At 46.7% G+C, this 24,449-nt stretch overlaps 1 protein-coding gene across 1 annotated transcript in view; it reads right to left on the reverse strand.

Annotated features, from left to right (window-relative positions):
* Xrra1 (X-ray radiation resistance associated 1) overlaps positions 1-24,449 on the reverse strand; it is a 73,059-nt gene that overhangs the window by 13,367 nt on the left and 35,243 nt on the right. The window contains exons 9-12 of the mRNA XM_013350176.2: positions 15,254-15,382; positions 14,417-14,625; positions 8,591-8,631; positions 3,597-3,722 (exon numbers count right to left, since the gene is read on the reverse strand). Of these exons, the coding sequence (XP_013205630.1) occupies positions 3,597-3,722; positions 8,591-8,631; positions 14,417-14,625; positions 15,254-15,382 (505 nt within the window). The remainder of the gene's footprint in view (positions 1-3,596; positions 3,723-8,590; positions 8,632-14,416; positions 14,626-15,253; positions 15,383-24,449) is intronic.

The raw sequence follows: 24,449 nt of genomic DNA on the forward strand, positions 1-24,449 counted from the left end.
ATGATGGACAGGAGGCCACGCCTTATCCCTGCACCACTGCCTGCTCAGGTACTCTTGTCTAAAGATTCTGTTACCACTACTTTATTATATGAGAGCTTTGCCTGTGTGACACATGTATACAGTGACCTCATCTCTCTGAACTGGAATTACAGTTGGTTGTGAGCTGTAGGTGCTCTCCAGCCCTCACTGCTACATCTTTAAGAGTTAGAAATCTCTCTCTTATCCACACTGAACATATCCAGAGTATGAAGGATATTGGAGGCCAAATAATCAGAAGCATTTGTCTCAAAGAGCCTTGAGGGTTGGCACAGACGGCACTGACTGTGGATGCAGATGGTCTTCCTCGTGGCAAACCTACAAACCCCAGCATTCCGTCAGCAACGCTTCTTGGCACTTCTTTCCATTGCCCTGGGCACCAATGGATCAGGTGAAGAGCACCAGCGTGCAGGGACCCACTTATCAAATGGAATGAAGCTGAGCCACGGCAGGGGACACCATCTCATGGCTGGACATCTCAAGACTGGCTGGGGCCAGGGGCTATAGTGCTCCTGCAGGCCAGACTGCATGACAAAATTCACACAAGCATTGTTAAGCAGAGTAGCTAGAACATGGGGACAGCAGTGGGTTTCAGAGGAGCCCAAAGTGCTGTTGGACACAGGGACACAGAGGCACAAGGGTGGCAGGGGAAAGACAGACTCTTTAGATGGCTACTGGATCCTCACTAGACTGCACTGGAGTAAATGCCTTCTCATGGCTGGTCATCCAGCTATCCCAGCACTTGGTTCTCGAGATTGCAGGCCACTAAAGTTCATGTGAAGAGCCAAGCAGTAAGAGCTGGGACACAGTCTCTGCTCCTGACTCAGCCCTGGACAATCCATGAGCAAATTTAATTCCATATAATTTTAACACATCATGAAATGCTATCCTTGTTGAATGTACCTGAAAATATAAAGGCCACTCAGTCCAGAGGCTGCAGCAAGCCATTTGCTCACTCAGTTTCAATAGATCACCATCTTGCTTGTACTCATATCACCTCTGCAGAGCTAAGGGGCGACAACAGACTGATCTATCATCTGGCCCTTTATTTAAAAAAAAAAAAATGCTGGGTTTGGGGATGTGGCTCTGTGGCAGAATGCATGCCTACCACGCTGAAAACACGTTACCAAAAAACTTATGGGCCTGTGTGCACTAGAGCCCAGAGAAGGAGGCACAGTCTCCAGGCTTGCCTGTGGTGTGTGTGATGGTGGCCCAGGACGGCACAGGGAGAGGCAAGCACTATAATGGGATATGTAAATTAATTCAGTCAAGATACAAGATTCTGTTTATAATTAAAATAAGAAGGAAGCTGAGTGGCACCCAGGGCATGTGGTTGCCCTGGGTGATGCGAAGCCGTAGCTGAAAGGCATGGACTCAGGGCTAGCTGATTGGCAGGCAGAATCTGATCCCAGGCTAGCTGCTCCCTATGGGGTGAGTCAGATGACTTCAGGGGCACAGTCAGGTTTCAGTGATAGCCTCCAATTTCTGTCCAACCCAATATAACAAATCTATGAGCTATTGAATACTGGTTAAAGTTTGAGTTAAAATGACTGTTTTGCTTTTGACACAACACTTCTAAGTGAACATCTGGGGAAGAGAACTTTTTTTTTTTTTTTTTTTTTTTTTTTGGTTTTTTGAGACAGGGTTTCTCTGTGATTTTGGAGCCTGTCCTGGAACTAGCTCTTGTAGACCAGGCTGGTCTCGAACTCACAGAGATCCGCCTGCCTCTGCCTCCCAAGTGCTGGGATTAAAGGCGTGCGCCACCACCGCCCGGCTAAGAGAACTTTTCTGTTTGGAGGCAGAATTGGTTTTTAAAGCTTGTACCTCTGGTAAACCAAACACTGGTTTTGAAACATGTATCTGTGTCTGTGGTGTGCTGCGAGCACCATTCATGAAGTCTTAGTGCGTACCGTGCATTGTGTTATTCTGGATGCTAAGGATACATGTGTAAGTAACACACAGCATAACACTCGTACCAGGCAACTGACGAGAGGGCCACAGTGCCAGGAGTTAACTGTCATACAGAAATCATGATCAGGACACAGGAGCACTACCCCACCCCAACAAGAACAAGCCAGGCAAGCCACGTCCCAGCTGTTGTGAAGCTGGCAAAAAACTCTGGCTCACCTGTGGTCCGTGCCAGGGCTGCGTGTGCTTTAAGGACTAATTAACTAAAGACTGCAATGAATTGTTAAAATCAAGCTGTGGTCAGAGCAAGGCAGTGAGGCTCCTGAGGATGTGGCTATGGTGTGTGATAAGACCACAGAAAGCTTCGTCGTGAGACAGCACCATGTGTAACATGCCTGGGGGAGAAGAGCTGCCCTTGCAGGAGAGGCTCCCTGCTGCCCAGAAAGAACAGCCAACCCCCAGACCTGGCATCTGGGAAAGGGAGCACTTGCTACTCCTGAGGTGGAGTAGAAAAAGCACCTGGGTCCTGCTGGGTAGAGATCTCCTGCTGCCATGGGGGCAGCACGGTAGGACCACGAGAACTGCTGTCTTGGAGAGACAGGACCACAGTGCTGCCCAAGGCTGGGGTTGGAGCCCATCTTGGGCTGGCAAGTGCCAAGGAACAAACAACAATAGTCTGCTAGGAAGCAGAGAAGCTAATGGGATCAGCCAGAGATGCAGGGACCTGGGGGAAGACTGAGAGCTGCAGACGGGAGCAGCAGAAAACCACTCTCACAGCCTGTAGTCTGAAAGGGATGCGCTTTAGCACAGATGACATAGGCCCCAAGTGCAAGGGTAGAGACATAGACTGATGCCCACGGAACCCACAAGTCAAAGACAAAACCACAGGGAAAATAAAAAATACTTTAGGTGAACGAAAAACACGGGCTGGGCGTAGCTCAGTAGATGGACACGTGTAGTGTGCATGGGCGCTTGCGTTTGTTCTCCAAGAAGAAAACAGCCAAGGGTCTATACATAGAGAGGAAGCAGCCGAAGTCAGACACATGGACTTTTCAGTCTGTTGTGTTCCCCCAACCCCTTCCCCTGACGAAACTCGATGACTCAGATCTAAGCTCAGACCAATTTTCCTTGGCCAAACATGGGGTCAGACGCGGTAATCATACACTGCTTCACGGTGCTGTGTACTCCTCATAGCAACAACCATGCTGACATCGGGACTGCCTGTCCGGTGTCTCTCAGCTGACAAGCTCTGAAGGCCCATGGCTTTTTCTTTCACACAGTCTCTCTTGCTCAGACTAACCTCAAACTCACCAGGCAGCTGACCTTGATCCACCTGCCACTACCTCCTGAGTGGCAGGATCACAGGGAGGTGCCACCACACCTACTTTATGCCGCACTGGGCACTGAAACCCTGGGTTTAACACATGCAGAGTGTACTCTATCAACCAAGCTCCAGTCCTAGTCTGGAGGTCTTCAAAGGTGTACCCCGTGTCTAGCACAAAGGCCAGTACATGGCAAGTGCCAAATAGCCTTCCCTGCCTTGAGAACCAGAGCCACACACTATGCAGGGAAGAAATTGCTGGACTTCAGGCCAGAACGGTTCACATCCCTTCCTCCCATCCGTGCCCCAAGGAAACATCAAAAGCAGTTACCTTGTTGTAGGCCAGGCTAAGGTATCTTAGCTCTGGGAAAGGTGGGGCCAGCGTCTGGTTCCTTGCTTTCAGTGACTTCACAGGAAGAATCTCAAATATGGGAGGAAGTGAACATATCTTGGCTGTCTTAGAAGGAAAAAAGTGAGAGTCAGTGTCACAATGATTTGAAAAAGGAAAAAGAAGCTGAGACTGGCAGCAGTCAAATGCCCTTTCTATTGGGTGCAGTGAAAAGACCTCTTTGTGAGTCTGGCTAAAGGGACATTTGGGGTCATAAAGGCCAGAATTCTGACTCCACATTCTCTGAGGTCACACGAGCTAATTCTCCAGTGGCCAAAGTTCCAATTTCAAGTTCCCTGGGGCCACAGAAGATCACAGGAGTGTTGTAAAAAGCAGAGGCTCCTGCCCTTCCTCCAGCGGTGAGGCAACTTGGCCCTGGCTAGCCCTTCTGTGCAACTCAGCTGAAATTTCCCCGAAGGCAGAGGAGGTATTTACACTGATAAAGGCGATCAATCAGTTGTCTTGGCTAGAAGAGGGAGGGCAGGAGGGGACTGAGTGGGGAAAACTCCTAACCCCTAGGCCCTTAGCCCCCAGTTCTCATTCAGCGTAGAGCAACAACTAAGACCCAGTGACCAGAGCCAGGCTCAGCCTGATGACAGGATGCCTCTTCATCTAGACCACCTGTTGTTGGCAGAGGCCACTCAGCTCGTTCATTGCTCAGCCCCAAAATAATCAATCACAAAGAAACTATATTATTTGCAATACTTTTTGGCCAATAGCTTAAGCATGTTTCTGGCTTACTCATATCTTAACCCATTTCTATTAATTTGTGCATTGCCACATTGCTGTGGCTTACTGGCAAGGTTCTGGTGCATCTGTCCCTGGCAGTGAATACATGGCATCTCCCTGACTCCGCCTTCTTTCTCCCAGAATTCAGTTTAGTTCCCCCTCCCCCGCCTAGCCCTGCTATAAGCCCGAAAGCAGCTTCTTTATTAATCAATGGTAATCACAGCATACAGAGGGAAAACCCACATCACCTCCCCTTTTCTGTCTAAATGAAAAGGAAGGTTTTAATTTTAACATAGTAAATTACATATAACAAAACAGATATCAAGCAAGAATTATAATATGTCTACTTTATATTTTATCATAACTAAAGAAACTATCATAACTATTTAATTCCATCATAGACTCCAGAAGGATATAATATTACCTAAGTTAACAGGAAGTGCATTGTAAGCAACTTCCAAAAATTCTAGAATTGACAGAGACATTTGGCTGCCTGGACAGTCACCCGAAGTTCTTCTGTACCATTGGGACATCCATCTTCAGCCTACTGGCCCATAGTATCCAGCAGACTCTTCCATGAAGCAGGGAATTTCAAAGACTATTCCACCTATATTGGCAGTTTCTCAGTCACTTTCTTCTGTGTCCTGTTGGATGTCAGGCAGATTCTTTCATAAAGCAGAAACCCTGAAAGATTGTCTCACCTTTAAGCAAGTTCAGCAGTCATTTCTCTGTGGGTCCTGCATGTTCAGTCAAGCAGTCCAGGCAAGAGCAGTTTCTTGCCCAAATGGCTAACAAACTCCATGAGGAGCCTCTTTGATGTCCATCATACTCTGGAAGTTATTGGTGCTGCCAGGAGCAGATGTGTCTCATTGTCATGAAAAGTAAGTTCTTAAAACATTTTAAATGCCATATTCTGTAGTGTTTAAAAGGTTTGAAGAATCCCTGTCCATCTGAAATACATCTCTGTACATCTAGAAAATCTAACATGGCTATAAGCTTGACTATTATAGAAGACTCTATATTAACCTGTATTTCTTAATTGTACATTACATTTTAAATGAGCTGCACAAACACAATACCTTAAGAGCAGAAATATACAAATACCAAAATTGACCTAAGATTTATATCAATAGAGCAAGATCCATACCAATGCAACTCTCTGTAGCAACCTGTAGTTCCTGGGCTCCCTACAGCCTGGAGTGCCTCAGGGCCAACGTAGGATCAAGCATGAAAATGGAACTGATGGATTAATCATGCCAAACACTTACGTTCCATGAATTGCATGGATTCAAAGGACATGACAAGATAAGATAATTGGGCTAACATGAACCAAGTGCCACTAACTGCTGTATGATCTTGATGTAATCATTCTACCATCCTTTGTTCCATAGGTGGATGTGTGGGACAACAACTTGGGGACAAATATTTCATGTACTTCTGAGCCAACTGGTAAAGCCACACAAATAAGGCAGGCCAGCATGAGGTAAAACAGAAATGAGCAATAATGATTCCACTGGTCCATGTCACCCCTGCAATCTGAGAGAGCAGGGTACAATGACAGCAACAGAAATCTCTACTATTCAGCTCCCTGTGACAGGGATTGAAGGGCTGCCTCTGACTCCTTAGGGGCCTACAGCTATCTCTGTGCAACTCTCAACTTTTGGTCATATCCCTGCTCAAGTCCACACATACACATTTAAGGGGTCGCCATCATCCTTCAAGGCAGAAGACACAAGATAAGAGTAATTAAGACATGTTCAATGCAGACTACAGGCAGATCAACCCCACCATGGGAAGAGAGGGAGAAGCAATTATCCCATAAGGCAGTGGAGGCTGCCCCTTGAGTGCGAACAGTCATCGCGTGACTGAACCCCACCACCCACAAGCAATACTTTCCTGAGAGACTCCATCCAGAACCAGACCTGAAATGATGATGGGTCACACAGAGATGGACCAAGGCTGAAGGACTGTGTATACTTAGTGCCCACCACACGGTCTTGTTCTACCCCTACATAGCCTGGGCTCTTCTCAGTACCCCAGGACAAGGGTTAGTCACTGGTTCCCGTTCCCTCTCAGTGTGGTCACACTGAGTAATAAATTATTTCCTTCCTTGGCCACCACTTGTGAACTCTTGAGAAGTAGGTGGCAACAGTCTGGCCTGTTAGGACCCCTGCAGGGTCAGAATTGGAGCAAGACCGGGTAAGCAAACAGGGAGAGCCAGGGTAGAGCACAGACCAGGAAGCCCAGAGAACCAGGCTCAGAGGAGTGAGGGCATGACTGACCCTCTCCTAGAGGGGCATGCATCCCATTTTCACAGAGAGGAGACCCATGACATCTCTACCTCCAGTTCACCTTCTGGTTTCTCAGGTACTGAACTGTAAGCACTGACAATCCTGTCAACTGTCATTTCCAAGGAACATCCCTGGTCACAGGCTCTTCCATCCAATATGAATGTCCTTTTGCAATGTGACCCTTGACACTGCCCCACCCAAATGGGCAGCTGCCGTTTCTATATTTCTAAAAGTATGCTGGCTGCCTTTTGGCAAAACATTTATCTGGTTTCTGTCCCAGACTCCTGGCATTGAGCTTCTAAAGCCCTGGGTGTTTCCTAAGTGATGCCTGGCTGTTACCAGGGTTCCCTAAGTGGTGCCTGCCTGTTACCAGGGCTCCCTCAGTGATGGCCTGTCTGTTACCAGGGTTCCCTAAGTGGTGCCTGCCTGTTACCAGGGTTTCCTCAGTGATGGCCTGTCTGTTACCAAGGTTCCTTGAACCACATTTCCATTTTCCTAGTGGGATGTGGATCAGACCCAGGTGGAGGGTGGGGCTCTGAGCTCAAACACGCATCTGAGAAGATGCTCTACCAAAGCTGCAAGCTGAGGCTCAGGAGAGCTTCCTGGTGGGTAAGTACATCGACTTACCTGCCAGGAGGGCGGGATGCCAGGTTCCCTGGGGTGGGTACACACGTTTTGCACCTTAGGAGCCTTCTTATTCTGCTGGCCTCATTTTTTGTCCTTTCTATCACCACTGCGGTTGTTTGACCCTTTCTCAAGTTCTCTGAGTTCTACAAAGTAGGAGAGGGTTGTGGGGACTCCCAAGTTTATAGCTTGTCAGTCACAGTGTGGACATCTTACTGTCTTCTTCCTTCATGACTAGCACCTAGAGTGAGGGCAGTTTTCTTAGGAACTCTACCCCTAAACTTGATCTTAAGCTATGGGCTAGTTAATGTTGGCACTGTTGTCATCCTGCCCTCTAGTTTGCTGTGACAAAAGAATGTGGCCAATGTGACCCGTTGGAATTTCACTCTTCTGTGCTTGCTTGCTCTCTTGAGACCTGAAACTGCCCTGTTGTTAAGACCACGGTGTAAAGACAATGTGGAAAGGCCAGGGCACACTACATCCTTTGAAGCTCAGCTGCCAGCTGGCCTGCAACACCAGCAGAACCATCTTGCTAGCTCCAGTAATTCTGGGAAGTAATCAGCTGAACTGAAGTCAGTCAGTGGTCAGTAGTTTTGTTGTGCAACCACAGTTAACCGGTACAGTTTCTGACACAGTTGTATCTGTGAGGAGGTAGCTCATCTCTCAAGGGTATGGGCTGGCTGGATATAGACATGCACACCTTGCTGCAAATGGAGGCATCAATATTTAGTCTACATGTATCCTCTCCATGAACTTGGTTAGTGAGCTCTGCCCTGAGATGAAAACCAGTCTTCTCTGTTGACAAAATCAAATGGTACACCTTTGACAGCGAGGCTCAGATCTGGGCAACAGTATAGCCAGCAGGAAATCTACTTTTTGAGGCCTTTGTGAGCGGGCTCTTCTGAGTTCCTTCCTGGTGGCAGTCTCAATTTTATAACCTGAGATAGCTTTTGTCACTACTCTCTGCTAAACAGTGTATGAAGGCAAGAGAGGGGCAAGCCTGTGGAACGATGAAGTCAGGGCCTGGTCAGTTAGTTCCCCCGCCACGTCCCCAGTGGTCAGCATAGGGCTGAACCTCAATAGGTGCTCAGCAAAGACTAGTTCACTTAGTGTGACCTAGAGAAATGTCTCTTGTGGATCTGTTACAACTATAGACCTTTCACCGTGTTGGGGAACAGGAACCCAGGTGAGATTGGAAGTGGGACAACACCCACTCTGTCTGTGGAAGGCCGTGGGTTCATCCTACACGGACACTGAGCAAGCAAACAAACATGAAGCAGCAGTTCCTCCTACCTCTGAGGTCGAAAATCCAGGGTAAGACGAGAACACCACCTCTGAAACGACAAAAGACAGAGGAAAGGCTGGTGAGAACACCCACTGATCTCAGAGGGAAGGCTGGTGAGAACACCCACTGATCTCAGGGAAGGCTGGTGAGAACACCCACTGATCTCAGAGGGAAGGCTGGTGAGAACACCCACTGATCTCAGAGGGTCGGGGCTGCGCGCCTTCCCCGCTGTGTGCTCTGGTGCCTCCCAGACGTCTCAGTGCTAACTGGAAAAGGATCCAATTAGGATGATACCCAACCACCTTAGCCGGGCTGCTGAGGCCGATGGTTGGTCCACTCCCTGCTTCTCCCATCATATCCCACCTCAGCTCACTCACAGTGTTTCAGTCACATGGACCTTCGTCCTCACTTTGTAACGTGCAAGCTCTTTGTAGCCCTGGTGCTGCTGGGAAGCCTGCGTGGAGTAGGAAGCTAACCAGGTGGCTCATGAGAGAGAAGCACAGAAAAGACATGTCATCGGGGGAGCTCAGAACAGCTGATACAGAGAAGAGGCTGAGAAGGAGCTCATCCTGGGGACCAGGGCTGAGCACCCGCGGGACTGCATCCTGTGCAGCCCCTCCTCCAAGATTCTAACTCTCCTGATTCCAGCCTCTGGTGCCATCACGGGTGGAAACAAGAGCAGTGAGCACCACACACCCTGAGCTCATGAGGCAAACACAGCCCTGATCGCCAGTCCTCACAGGAATCGCCATGGAGGAAGGTATACTAGTCACCTCCTGGACCATCACGGCCGAGGGGCAGGGGTCTTGCCCAGGGAGTGCAAGACTGACTCAACACTGATAAAGACCATCCAGAGTTATCTTACCCCTTCAAATAAAGAAATGTGGTATCTCCACCCCATCAATCTATTGTAGAGGTTGGCGGTGCATGTCTCTAATCCCAGTACTGGAGAGACAGAGGCAGGCAGATTTCTGTGATCAGCCAGAGCTACATGGTGAAACCCTGTCTCAAATTTTTTTTTCACCTTCCCACTACCAAAAATCAATCCATGTAATTACCAGCTCAACAGATTTTTTTTATTTTTTATTTTAATTTTTCATATTTATTTGTTTGCTTATTTATTATGTATATAATAATCTGTCTGCGTGTATGTCTGCAGGCCAGAAGAGGGCACCAGACCTCATTACAGATGGTTGTGAGCCACCACGTGGTTGCTGGGAATTGAACTCAGGACCTTGGAAGAGCAGGCAATGCTCTTAACCTCTGAGCCATCTCTCCAGTCCAACAGATTTTTTTTTTTAAAAAAAATAAAATTCCCACCAGCGATGGATGTTGCTTACTCCACAACCTCTCCTGCAAACTTGCGCAACCACTTTGGAAATCAGTATGGCAGTTTCTCAGGAAATTCGGGATCAACCTACTCCAGGACCCAGCAAACTCTTGGGAATATACCCAAGAGATGCCCTATCATATTACAAAAGCATTTGTTCAACTATGTTCATAGCAGCATTGTTTGTAATGGCCAGAACCTGGAAACAACCTAGATGCCCTTCAATGGAAGAATGGATGAAGAAAGTATGGAATACATACATATTAGAGTACTACTCAGCAGTAAAAAACAATGACATCTTGAATTTTGCATGCAAATGGATGGAAATAGAAAACACTATCCTGAGTGAGGTAACCCACACCCAAAAAGATGAACATGGGATGGTACTCACTCATAATTGGTTTCTAGCCATAAATAAAGGACATTGAGTCTATAATTTGTGATCCTAAAGAAGCTAAATAAGAAGGTGAACCCAAAGAAAAACATATAGTCATCCTCCTGGATATTGGAAGTAGACAAGATTGCCGGGCAAAAATTGAGAACTTGGGGGTGGGGTGGGATGGGGGTAAGAGGAAATGGGGAGAGAAAAGTGAGAAGGGGAGGATGGGGGGGCTTGGGGGAATGGGATGGTTGGGATAAAGGAAGGGTAGACATGGAAGCAGGGAAGTATATATCCTAATTAAGGGAGCCATCTTAGGGTTGGCAAGAGACTTGACTCTAGAGGGGCTCCCAGGTGTCCAGGGAGATGTCCCCAGTTAGTTCCTTGGGCAGCTGAGGAGAGGGAACCTGAAATGGCCCTATCCTATAGCAATACTGGTAAATATCTTGCATATCACCATAGAACCTTCATCTGGCAATGGATGGAGATAGAGACAGAGACCCACATTGGAGCACCGAACTGAGCTCCCAAGGTCCAAATGAGGAGCAGAAGGAGGGAGAACATGAGCAAGGAAGTCAGGACCGCGAGGGGTACACCCACCCACGGAGACAGTGGGGCTGATCTATTGGGAGCTCACCAAGGCCAGCTGGACTGGGACTGAAAAAGCACGAACTCTCTGAACATGGCAGACAACGAGGGCTGATGAGAAACCAAGGACAATGGCACTGGCTTTGTGGGACCCTAGCCTGTTTGGATGCTCACCTTCCTAGACCTGGATGGAGGGGAGGGAACCCTGACTGCTCTTTGGACTGGAGAGGGAGGGGGAGAGAAGTAGGGGGAGGAGGAGAGGAGTGGGGGGAGGGGGAGGGAAATGGGAGGCGAGGAGGAGGCGGAAATCTTTTCAATAAAAATAAATAAATAAAATTCAACACTAATTCACAGGGGGGAAAAAGACCTCTCAGCAAACTAGGAATACATGCAGATTTCTTTAAATTTGATATAAAGTGTCTATAAAATATATACAGCTAATATACTTTAGAAATACTGAACATTTTTCTCCTAAGGTTGGGAAGAAAAATTCACATCATCACTTCTGTTCAACACCATACTGTTTGAGTCAGCCAATAAGGTGATAAGAAGGTGCTAAGAACTATTACGACAAGAAAAGAACACACATGGGGTTGGAGAGATGGTTCAGTGGTTAAGAGCATCGCCTGCTCTTCCAAAGATCCTGAGTTCAATTCCCGGCAACCACATGGTGGCTCACAACCATCTGTAATGATGTCTGGTGCCCTCTTCTGGCCTGCAGATATACAGACAGAATATTGTATACACAGTAAATAAATAAATATTAAAAAGAAAAGAACACACATATAGGGCATCATTTATAGATGCTGCCACCATGGATACAAAGAATTCAGGAGAGCCTGCAAGTGACTGGAAGAGAGAAATAAACTTGGAAATGCTGTTGGTGATAGGAGTTTAATATGTCTGTGTACTAGCAACAAATGATGGGACTGAAATATAAAAATCAACACTATTGATAGCATAAAAAGACATCAAAAATCCAGGAACATAGTTAATGATAGATGTGCATGGTCTTAGCCTTGGAAACAACAGAACACTCCTGGGAGGAGTTTTAGAAGACCCTGGAATCAGGCTGGAGAGATGGCTCAGTGATTAAGAGCACTGGCTGCTCTTCCAAAGGACCTGGGTTCAATTCCCAGCACCCACACTGCAGCTCACAATCTTGTGTCGCTCCAGGCCCATGGGAACCAATGCCCTCTTCTGGTCCCTTTGGACACTGCATGCATGGGGTGTACAGAAGCACCATGTAGACAGAACACCTTTGAAAACCGATAGGCTGTGTTCTTATACTATTCTGGAAGACATTATTTCCTATTGACCTATATAGTCAGCGCACTTCCAAACAAATCCCAGTGGGACCCTGTTGGAAATGGACAATTCCTAAAATCTAGGTGGAAACGTTGGGACCTTTAGTGATGTCAGGAGCTGTTGGCCACAACGGACCTCAAGAACTTCACTCCTGAGCAGCTAACCTAGTTATGAAGCTACAGTGCTTTCATTTATGGAACTGTTTCAGTGTGGAAGGGTAGCAGGGTATGGTAGGGAGACTGTGTTAAAAATATATTTGCAGCCAGGTGGTGGTGCATGCCTTTAATCCCAGCACTTGGGAAGCAGAGGCCGGTGGATCTCTGTGAGTTCGAGGCCAGCCTGGTCTATAGAGCGAGTTCCAGGATAAGCTCCAAAGCTACATAGAGAAACCCTCTCTCAAAAAAATTCATATATATATATGTATATATATACATACATATATATATAGCTGTATGCAAAACTGTATAATAAAATAAGAAATGAAGAAAGAATTTTTTAAAAAGTCTTTCTAGGGAACCCATGGAGGGGGGCAGGCCAGTGGCAGGACCAAGCTCAGGTCTGGCTGCAGTCAGCCCCACCCCCACCCCATGTGTATAGTTACCAGGAGGAAGTGAGACATCAGAGTTGACAGGAAGAATGACTTTTGGAAGCGACAGTGACTCACACACTCACACTGTCACCCGACAGTGTCTCCCTACTCAGTGGGGAGCACAGGTCTTCCAGTTAATGGTGCTGGGTCACAAAGTACATACATGCAAGCACGCAAACGCTGACTCTGCCTCACACCATATATGAAAACCTTAGGCAGATCATTGACCAACATTTGAGCACTCGAGCTTTTATAAGAACATATGGGAAAATATCTCCATAGTCTTGAGAGAGGCTCCAAAGTCTTAAAACAGGAAAGAAAAACAATGACATAAAATAATGACGAGTCAGATTTAATTGAAAGGACTTCTGTCCATCAAATGCCATTAGCATGAACATGGCCTGGGAGTTGTAGCTAGTTGGTAGAGGGTAGCTGAGCATTTGTGAGCCTCCGGCCTTGATCCCAGCAGTGACAGAACAGGAGGAAGAGGAAAAACAGCAGGAGGAAGAAAACAAACTACCCAGTAGGAGATTTCTGTAACATTTATAAAGGATTTGTGTCCACAGTTATAAAGAATCTGGCAAATAAAGAAAAAGATAGGCACTCCAACTTAAAAACAGGTAGAAGTCGAGTATTTCCCAAAGAAACACTGAATAGATAACACAAACAGACAACAACATCACTAGTTATCTGAGATGGGAATGAAACAACCATGCGATACCACTACCTACCCAGCAGGACAGCTGACCTCAACTTTCAAGTATTGATGATGTTATGGAGTAGCTGGGAATCACACACAGCAGAGTGGTCGCGAACGCTGGGACAGCCACACTGGCAAACGCTCACAGTGTCTGTAAATGCTCAACAGACTTGGAGTTGTGTAACAGGCAAGTTCTCTCCTGGGCGTATCCCCAAGGAAGTGGTGGCATGTGCCCATCAAATGATGAGAGGGTATTCACAGCAGTTCACAGCCTCCCACTAGGTACAGCCAGTGTCTCTCATCAGTAAAAATGAAATAAATCATGGTGTGCGGAGTAAATAGGAGCAGGGGAAAGATGTGTGCAGTAATATTAACCCAATGACAACACTGAGTGAAGCGGCACCAAGTCCATGCTGTGCAGTGCCACACATGAACTTCAAACTGGACAAGAGAGGTTACTCTAGGTGGAGGGAATGTTCTGGATTGTGATGTGAGTGATGGGTAAACAGATGGCAGATGCAGAGGAACACAGGATGTCCAACCCAGACGTGTGCCCTCATACCCTCCTGGGGTTTACAGCGTGGGCATGTGTCTTTCCTTTCTGCCTCAGGAGAATGCCATGTGGATGTGACCCTAGGAACTGGGGAGCCATCCTGAGAACCTCATAGGAATCAGCAAGCCAGTGCCCAAGGAGGGTGGAAAGGCCCAAAGCCCTTGAAGACATGGATGCGGCTCAGGCTTTCCTGACTCCTGAGTTTCTTAATATATAAGAATTTTTACAAGAATTATCCACTTTTAGTTGGAGTTGGAGAGCACCTCACCTGACAGAAATGGTTAGGAAGTCTAAGCCGTTCATTTACAGTACAGGGGCTCCCAAAACCAACTCCCAGAAGCCCATTCCCTGATGGAGCAAGCATTGGGACCCAAGGACATGGCTCACCTGTGCGGTCAACGTCCTTCTTCATGGGCAGTACAGTATAATTTGGCTGCTCATCCGGGGTCTCAAATATCCACGTCTGGGGCTGTAGCTCTTTCTGGGCATTCGGCCCCTCCGTAACCCAGTCCCCTGATGATCCATCAAGGAGCTGAACCTGTTGTAGGTACGGGATCCGGAAAATCTTGTTTTGGTCCAGGCTCAATTTCTTCAGTCTTCAATTAAGGAAAGTAAATTCAGAATCACATCAGTGATACCACCTCTGGGGTATTACTGAGCAAGATGGATTCAGGCTTGGACATGGACACCTGTTGTGTAACCTTGAGATGGGAGGCACTTACCTTCTCTGTGGCCCGATGGCCTTACCTCATAATGGGGATGAGGTTTATTAATCTTTAAAGCTCTAGTGAAGACTAAATGAGACAGTATGTAAACAGCTGGGCACAGGAGAACTCAGTAAATAGTAACTAAATTCCAAGCAGAACTTGGCAGCTAAAGTTCTCTATGTGTCATTTTGTGAGTGTGAGAGTGTGTGTGAGTGTGTGTGTGAGTGTGTGTGTGTGTGTGTGTGTGTGTGAGTGCGTGAGTGTGTGTGTGTGTAGGGGACTTGTCTTCTTTTTCAGGGTCAGGGTTCTACCCTGGGTGGTGGCTAATCCTACACACGACCAGAAATAACCTTCCTGATGCTGCCTTTCTCTGCCAGGCGAAGCTCAGAGAGAGAATTGCCTTGCCCAAGGCCACACAGCAGAGACCTCTGGTGGAGCTGGGATTTTGCCCCATGTAGCACTCAGGGTGTGAGCCCCACTGCGTTGGGGATGGTGCAGAGGGGGTGTGTGACATTACCTCCTGAGCCCAGCCAGGCTGGCAAAGCAGCTGGGATTGGACAGTTTGTTGTCATCCAGCATCAGGGTCTCCAGGGCCGGGAACCTCAGAATGTACTTCTTGCTCGTCAGTGATGTCATGGATGCCTCCCTGTGGGCGCAGAGATCTTGGGTACTGAGCAAAGGTAGCGATGAGAGCCACTATCCCCAGGAAGAAGGGGAGGATAGGGAGCTGACCAGGGGGATTAACCAGCTTCAAAACTTCCCTGGTGCCAACAAGAGATCCATGCAGAGATGATCCGAAGGTATAATTCCCACCCACTGGCCCCTCCCCCAAATTCTGCCTGTCCACACTGGCCACTGCATAGGGAAATTTCACTGACAGTGGGCTAGGCTGGGGTGGTCGGGTCAGCAGCTGTGCTGATGGTCAACACCAGAGTGAATGAAGCATGACTAAGTTGTATAGAAAACGTTGCAGCTGGCACACTGTACAGTTCTGGCCAGAGGCGGACTCCTGGGTATCCTTTGTCATCCACCCTGGGGACTGGCAGCCACGGGAACAATGTGCTCTTAGCTTGGACCATGGCCGTGCCATCAAGGTTTCCTTGAAGAATTCCCAAAACACCCGAGAGTAGGATTTAAGAGGCTGAGGTCCTGGTGTGCGCAGGAAGTGGCACACAGGTGGGCAGGAAGTAGTGGCATTTTAGGTGTGACTGTTAATGTGGCCTTGTGCTTCCAAGGTGGATGAGGCTAGGTTGCTCTAAAGACATAGGGACAGATGACTCTGATCTTAGTTTCGTCCCTCCTTGCACATTCCGCTTCCGTCATAAAATGTGCACACATCCCATGCATGAGATATAGGCACACAGGCAACCAGTGAGTGAGCAACATTTCCCCCAAGCCTGCTTCGTTCCAGAACACGTCCTTTGAGGAGATCAGTGGGAGGGGTATTGTACACCTGCCTGTCAATCAGGATGTGTATGCTTATTTTGTTGGAAAGTTTTGTCTGTGTTTTCTGGTGTTCTGTAAGTTTTGCTGCAGGCATGGAGCTGAAACAAGAATGGTTTGGATATTTCTGCTGACAGCAGCCAGTCACCACCTACTGCTGTGGTTACATTTATGATCATGACTGAGAGTTTGTCTCTGAGCTCTGGTCACTGGATTCGGGTTAGCAGGTGCTCAGATATCTTTTAATATAGATGACATTAAAACTGTCTTATGCTGTTCTTATTAAAAAGCTGGCTCTAGAGTGGGAATATGGCTCTTCCTTCGCTAAACCCAGCACACTTATTTAGAAGTTTTCTCTATGTCGCTGTCAGTCTGAGCCCCTGACACAGTGACAACACAGAAAACAACCAAACATTTAGAGATGGTTTATGTGAACACTATCTACTTTAAAATCCCTAAGTTTATTTGGTTAGATATGGTTAAAAATCTGTTAAAATTAAAACAAAGCTAGCTAAAAATTAAAGCTAGTGACACTGGAAATTGGTGATTTAAAATCTGCACATGGGTAATTGTAAAGGAAACATAGGACATGATTCCAGTTCGGATTGCCACCCTCTTTACTCAGGTGTTGCCATTCTGCTGGAGTTACAGGATTTCTCCATCATCTTGATTAGAGACAACCACGTGAGATGAGCCTGACCAGGAGACAACAGATCTCCAAGGTAGATTTTCATATGGTAAATCATGTCCTGTCCTAAACACAGGGTTTATAAAAGATAATTAAAATATCAAATCTGCACCTCAATGCTTTTGTATACAGAAATATACCTTTTTCTGGCAGCTGAACTTTGTAGTTTAATGTCACCCAGGTGACAATGACTATAAAGACATGAAGGGATCAGAGGGAACAGCTGAGGTCTACAAATGTATGGCAGGACTAGAGTCCCAAACAGAGTCCAGTCACACGGATGGACCTTAGGGGTTTTAGAAGTGCCAGTGCCAGGTGACCGTCACCAGAAGCACCGTGTACAGTGAAGTGGAACAGGCTGAGATCTAAAAGGCAGGCTGTGTACACACTGCAGAGTGGGTCACAGGGGGATCCAAGCCGCTCAAAAAGAAAAAAAAAGATTCTTGATACTACAGGTAGACATTTAAGAGATTTAATTTTTTTAAAATACAGGGTTTCTCTGTGTAGCATTGGAGCCTGTCCTGGAACTCGCTCTGTAGACCAGGCTGGCCTCAAACCCATGGAGATTCACCTGCTTCTGCCTCCAAGTGCTGGGATTAAAGGCTTGTGCCACCACCTTCCAGTGAGATTTAAATTTTAAGAAGTTTTTAAAATACTTAAATTTATAAGACTATGGGACATTTGTGCTTATAAAATGCTTTATATTGTTAATATTTGTATTTAACAGAACAGGCTCCAAAGCCACAGAGAAACCCTGTCTCGAAAAACAAAAACAAAAAAAAAAAAAAACAAAAAAACAAGAAAAGGCTAAAAATTAGGGTCACAGCCACAAGCACCAAATGCTAACTGGAAATTAACTGGGGAGTTTCTTTCTTGTGATGCAGCAAGACAGCAACCTAAGCTGTCTGACAAAGGGCTTGGAGCAGTTTCTCAGCCCACTGAGTCTCAGCCCTTTGGGGGATTAATAAAAACCTTTTTACAGGGGTAGCCGAGGACCATCTGCATGTCAGATGCTTACATTAAGAGTCATAACAAAACTACAGCTGTAAAATAACAGGAAAAATTGTAATGGGGAACTATATTAAAAGGTCAAAGCATTAAAAAAGTTGACAACCAGTGGCTTAGAAATGTCTTTCCTCACTCAAGGTCTATTCAGGCTTAAACATTTAAGTCTAGCCTCTTTATCTTTCCCAGCTTTGCTAAGCTTAAGCTATTTGGATAAACTGAATCATATAAATATTTTATGTTTCACTAAAAAGAGCTTCAATTCAAAATCATTTTTAAAGCTAAACCTGACAGAAATGTAATGTAAAATCTTAGCCTTATAAAAGCAGCTCGGTACTTGTGAAGGGGAGAATGTAGGACCTAGTCATGACAAGCTCAATAGGGGCCTGAGTTTCAGATTGGACCACCGAGGAACAGATCACGGGGTTGGGGGAAGAGTACTTAACATTCCAAAGGAGAAACCTAATGTTCCAACCATTGTAAATGGGATCACCTGATATCCCTTAGCCCAGCACATACCCACCCCCTTTCACCAGGGCACCCCTAGACAAATGTCAGCCAATCAGAGGTCCTGAACCTTAGAAATACCTCACCCCACCCCAGGTGAGCTTGAGACTCTCTGATCACACCAATGCATTGGCAATGCGTTGGACACACGAGAGTCCAAATTTGAACTTGAATAAAAGTTTGCTTTTACATCCAGGATCCAGTCTCTTTGTTGGTTTTTCAGGGCACTCCGTGATCTGGGCATCACGGACACAAACCGACTAACTCAGAGGAAGCTCTGGCAGGGACTTGCTTTACTTTATGCAGCAAAGCTTCGCACGGAGACACCAGAGTCATGAATAGTGCGCGAAAAGGAAAGAGAGGCCTCATTTTCAAACCTGCCGGAGGTCCAAAGGCCTGGAGGAAACAGTGTACTGAACCTAAATCCCCAAGACAGAACTGAATCTAGGAGGCTGGGCAGCCTCAAGGGCTTTGCTGATCCTGTTGGAATTGAATTATGGCTTAACAGCCTGGAGAATCAAAACCTAGAGCGTGCTGACAGAGGGCATCCAGTGCAAGTCAGAGATGTTAAAGGGTTCTCCACCCTCAGGAGGGCATGAACCCCTCAAAGCCCCCTCCTCCCACAAGCAGGAAATCTGTCTGGGAGTGAGCAGAGACGGAGAGTTTGTAGAGCTGTACCTCTGGACACCCGGCCAAAGAAATGGAAGCGTTGATGTTGTGGTAGACTGCTGTGCACCGCGCCCCCATGTCTGGGCTCTGTGCGCTATAACCCAGTTCGTGAGCTTCGGGCAAGGGGGCTGGAGGTTGAGAATACACATGCAGAGACAGACCGACACGCAGACCTTTTAACACTGATACCAAAGCCCCAAGAATGCCCCCTTTATTGTGTGCAGGGGCAGATTATATAGAGATAGCCACGCCCCAGCCAAACCCACCAGAAACCACTCTCCTGCCATTAGGAACTCCTGAAGGTCTCATGCTCAGAGCAGCTGTAGGCACTCAGATCAGGAGAAAAACAAGTTGTTTCACTGCTCCCAACAGTAGACAAGTAATGTAGGCCAACTTATCTGAAGTGCCCCTAAACTCATAAGATGTGAGGGATTATGGGGCTGAGTTTTAGGAAGTGACCCAAAAGCTACTTTCCCCAGAGCTGTCTGCCCACTATAGGAATGACAGGCAGGCTGGAAAGTTGACTGGAAAGTCTGTTGATAGTATCAATGAGGGTCCTAAACCTTAGGTCCATGGTGTGCCCCAGAATGGGAGCCTAGGAAAATGCCTATGGGTAAAGTTTAGGGAACCAGAGAACTAAACCCCAAGAGACAGTGTGTATTAGAAATACTTTCAAATAATTTCAGTTACTGTAACCAAATTAAGAAGGTTTGGAATTATCCATGTAGAATCTACACTAGATAATCAGAGAGACTCTCAGTATGCCAAGAAAAAAAGCGATTTAAGTTGTTAAAAGGGAGAGTTGGGACATTTCATTTGGTTCGGTATTTGCATTTAAATTAGATGGAATTGGGTTTAAATGAAAGAGAAAAGCAAGCTCTTGCCTCAGAGCAGCTCATTTGAGCATTTGAGCGAGTGCTTGCTCTGACTGTAGCTACCACACCGAGCGCCACCCACACAGAACAGCAAGCAACACCGTACAGTGTCCAGCTGGACTTGGACAAACCATCAGACGACACCTGCTGGCTGGCGTGGGTCTCTGGGGATGTGGAAGGCACGGGGGTGGGGGGGGGAGGCTGCCATTCAGCGTGGGGATTGTGGAGGTCAGGGGAAGGCTAGAATTCCCCCCACAGCTTGAATTAGACGCACTAACCAAGTGACAGAACACCCACACTTGTTTACTCAGCCCCAAACTGGGGGACTGTTGCTATGGAAAACGCCAAGCTGGAGCTCTAGAACACCTCCCTAACAGTAAACTGAAAACTCCATTGTCACTGGAGGTCACTGCAGAGAGAGCGGTGCTGGCATGGGAACAGGAAGGCTGTCAAATCATATGACATTCCCATGGAGCGCCCCCTGCTCATCAACCTTGTGCAAATGTCAGGCCTTGAAGAATAACTGCAGATTATGGGATCTTAACTCCCTGGTGACTCCCTCTCCAGCTGTTGTTGCAGATGTGAAAGCTTTGTATGGTAAATCAACAGAGCTTGTGGCACTTGGAGTGAATCTGGGAACCTGAAAATGGACCCTTCTCTTTATCAGTTAATTGGACTTCCAGAAATAGCTTGCTTTAATCTGACAGGGACTTCTGTATACCTGTGCTCTTTTCCCTCAGGGCCACACGAACTTCAAGCCCTATTATGAACTTCAATCCATAAGAATTTTCATTATTTTGATGTCCCACAGGAAACATCATGCTGACTGGACTTGGTAATACAGTCACACAGACACACACACCCCAGATGGCACAGTAAGGCTCGCCTGTGTCACAGGCTAAAGGTAAACCAAACAGGAATTCTAGGGACTGTCACCTAATTTCCTTGGTGCTCAGGTATGTGGAGCATGTCAGGCTGCATTGCCTGTACAAAGCTTCATTGGTCCTGCTGGGTTCCAGGAACCACAAGTGAAGCACTTGTGGCATTCAGACCCGCTGACTAATTTCTCCCGACCACCAGTTTTCAGGACAAGGCTCTTCAGCAGGTTGGGACTGCAGCGCGAGCTGCTCTTTTGCTGGACTGTCACTCAGCAAGCCCACCCAGGTGCTGACGGTCCAAAGCAACAGATGTGTCACACAGACAGGGTTGCCGCGTTTCCTGTTTTTCAAGTGAAGCTTGCATTTCTCCATTTTCTCAAGCTGTTCTTTTATTCTTGCTCAGTTATGTACTGGGTTGGGTGATGAATGACAATGCTGTGCTATAAACAGAACCCTTTGTAGGCAGGAATATCGGAAACCATTAAGAGAAAAATATTGCCCCTTTTCCTTTGGAAAACCAGTTTTTGGCAAAGACTGAGATACACATGAGACACAAAATGGCCATGTGATGTGAATCATTCATCACGAACCAGATGTCTGACTGATGGGACTCATCTAGCGACAGAAAGGTGCTTTTGAAAATAATGGGCACATTTAAAATGTATTTATGGAGCACTATGCGATGCTTTGAAAATATATACATTATGTAATGTTTGGATCATCATACACACATCTATTTTCTCAAACACATATAATATTCCAAATCTTTTCTTCTAGTTTCTTTTTTTCTTCCTTCCTTCCTTCCTTCCTTCCTTCCTTCCTTCCTTCCTTCCTTCCTTCCCATCCAGCACATACTTATAATTGAGAACTCACTTCTCCTCTATACCCAGAGCTCTATACCTGTCGATCCCCTCTTCCCATTGTCCTCTCCCAGCTCTCCTCTGCCTCTATTTCATTCTGCTCTCAGCGTCTATGGGATTAACTTTTCATAATTCTGTGTGGGGGGAGGTTATGGTGTATGTGTATGTGTGTGGGGTGTATGTGTGTGGGTATGTGTGTGGGGTGTATGTGTGTGGGGTGTATGTGTGTTGGTATGTGTGTGGGGGTATATGTGTATGTGTGTGGGGTGTATGTGTGTGGGCTGTATGTGTATGTGTGTGGAGAGGATGTATGTATGTGTGGGTGGGTGTATATGTGCGTGTGGGTATATTGTGTGTGTGGGTGTATGTGTATGGGTGTGTGAGGTGTATGTGTATGTGGTTATGTGTATGTATGTGTGGGTGTATGTGTGTGGGTGTATATATGTGTGGAGGGGTGTATGTATGTGGGGAGGATGTATTGTGTGTGAGTGTATGTGTGTGTGGGTGTATGTGTGTGTGTGTGGTTATGTGTATGTATGTGTGAATGGTTATGTGTATGTGTAGGTGGGTGTATGTGTATGTGTGTCAGTGTATGTGTGAGTGGTTATGTGTATGTGGGGGGTGTATGTGTGTGGGGAGGATGTATTGTGTGTGGGTGTATGTGTATGTGTGTGTATGTGTGTGTATGTATGTGTGAGTGGTTATGTGTATGTGGGGGGGGTGTGTATGTATGTGTATGTGTGTGTGGGTGTATGTGTGTGTGTATGTATGTGTGTGTGGTTGATGTATGTGTATGTGTGTCGGTGTATGTGTGAGTGGTTATGTGTATGTGGGGGGGTGTATGTGGGTGTGTGTGGGTGTGTGTAGGGTTATATGGTATATATTTGCACATGTCTGTGCAACTGGGTTCATCCATGTGTAGGGGCAGAGGTCAAGGCCAGGGGTCTTTATCACTTTCTACTTTTTTCTCTTGAGACAGGGTCTCTCACTGAAGCTGGAGGTCACTGTTTGGGGACCCCTAGAGGCCATCTGCCTGCCTGCCCCAGTGTGATAGTTACAGATGGGTACCCAGACACACCCCAACTTTTACCCTCTGAGACATTCCTTACCTCCTTTAAAAAAAAAAAAAGCAGGATTTCATGTTTCCCAGACTGATCTCAAGTGGGCGTTGGTGGTATAGTGGTGAGCATAGCTGCCTTCCCAGACTGACCTCAAATTCACAATGTATTCTCAGACTTCAGATCCTCTTGGCTCCACTTCCCAAGTTCTAGGATCAGGTGCCACATAGTTTGTGTGCTGCTGGGAATTGAACTCGAGGCTTTGTGATGCTAAGTATTCACTTTACCGACAGAGCTCAATTCCCAGCTGGGTTTCACAAATCAGATTCCAAGTCTGAGTGAGATCTCTCAGTATTTATTTGTCTTTCCACATCGGTTTCAGAATGTCTGAAATTCCCGTGGTGCCTAGTCCAGCTGCGCCACTGTCTCCCATCAGCTCACCACCAAAGCCCTGCACCTGCTAGATGGGGAAAATGCCTCCACTGTACTCAAAAATTATTCCGTATTGATATGCTAGCATCAATGAAAAATGAGCTGTCATGGTTAGCTCTACACAGCAGTAAAGCTTACAGCAACGCACCTGATTGTCCATGCGCTGTGTAGAGAGTCAGAAGTACAGATCTTCTCCAGGCAGTGGGTGGATAATAAAAGCTTGTTAAAAAAAAAAAAAAAAGGACTGCTAACGGGTGGCTGGGCTGATCTCTGAATGGACTTTCAGATGGATGGAGGGTAGAAGGCTATTTCTGTCCTCTGTGGGTGTACACACTGCAGAGATCCCAGCCATCAGATGGACAAGGTGACCTAATTCTGTGACCGTCAGGCAGCCAACTGGCCTCCACAGCAGGGAGGAAGACTATGCACTTCCCGGCCTCAAAGCACACAGGACATCATCTGCCAGCAGCAGAGATCACCGCTGTGCCCCAAAGGCACCTTTTCAGGAGTTCGAGCAGTCCAGTGGGGACAGACTGGCTGCAATACATCCCTTCCTTCACACTTGAGTGTTTGTCCCTATTAAAGTGATCCGGCAGTTTGGGATACAGATTCTCCTTCTCTGCCCACAGCGTTCTACATGGAACTGCAGTATTATTACAGTAATACCTGTTGACTGAGTATTGACCTAAATACAATCTTTGTTTCTGCTTAGGGCTTTGGGCTCTGTCTTTCATCCTAGTCTCACGTCACGCCCCCCTAACACTTCCTATAGAGGAGGTCTACAGGTAAGGACTTCATTTAGCTTTTGCTTATCTTGAAATGCCTTAGTTTCTCCCTTACCACAGAAAGACGGCTTGTTTTTGTGTGTGTGTACCTGTGAATGCAGGATCTACGGGGCCACACAGCATTAAATTCCCTGTAGCTGGAGTCCAGCAGGCCACTGAAAGCTCCTGGGTGTGGCTGCTAGGAATAGAGACTGGGTCCTCTCAAGGGTAGCATGGACTCAGTCATCCCTCTAGCATCCTGAAGGGCAGGAGACATGGGGCTCCTGGTAGGCAGGTTTTTCTTTTAGCACTTCTTTCAGACTTCTGCCTTCTAGCTGCCAAAGTCAAGAATCATCTGATACTCTTACTGAGACTCCGTCATGTGAAGGGTCATTTCCCTTGTACTGGTTTCAAACTTCTATTTTTGACACGAATTATAGTGTGTGCACCAAGTTTACTGGGCTTCACAGATGCTTATATTCATATAAAGCTTGGGAACTTATTTTTTTTTGTAATCAGCTTTATATATATATA

This window comes from Microtus ochrogaster, chromosome 22 (genome assembly GCF_000317375.1).
Source record: "Microtus ochrogaster isolate Prairie Vole_2 chromosome 22, MicOch1.0, whole genome shotgun sequence".
Classification (NCBI taxonomy): Eukaryota; Metazoa; Chordata; class Mammalia; order Rodentia; family Cricetidae; genus Microtus; species Microtus ochrogaster.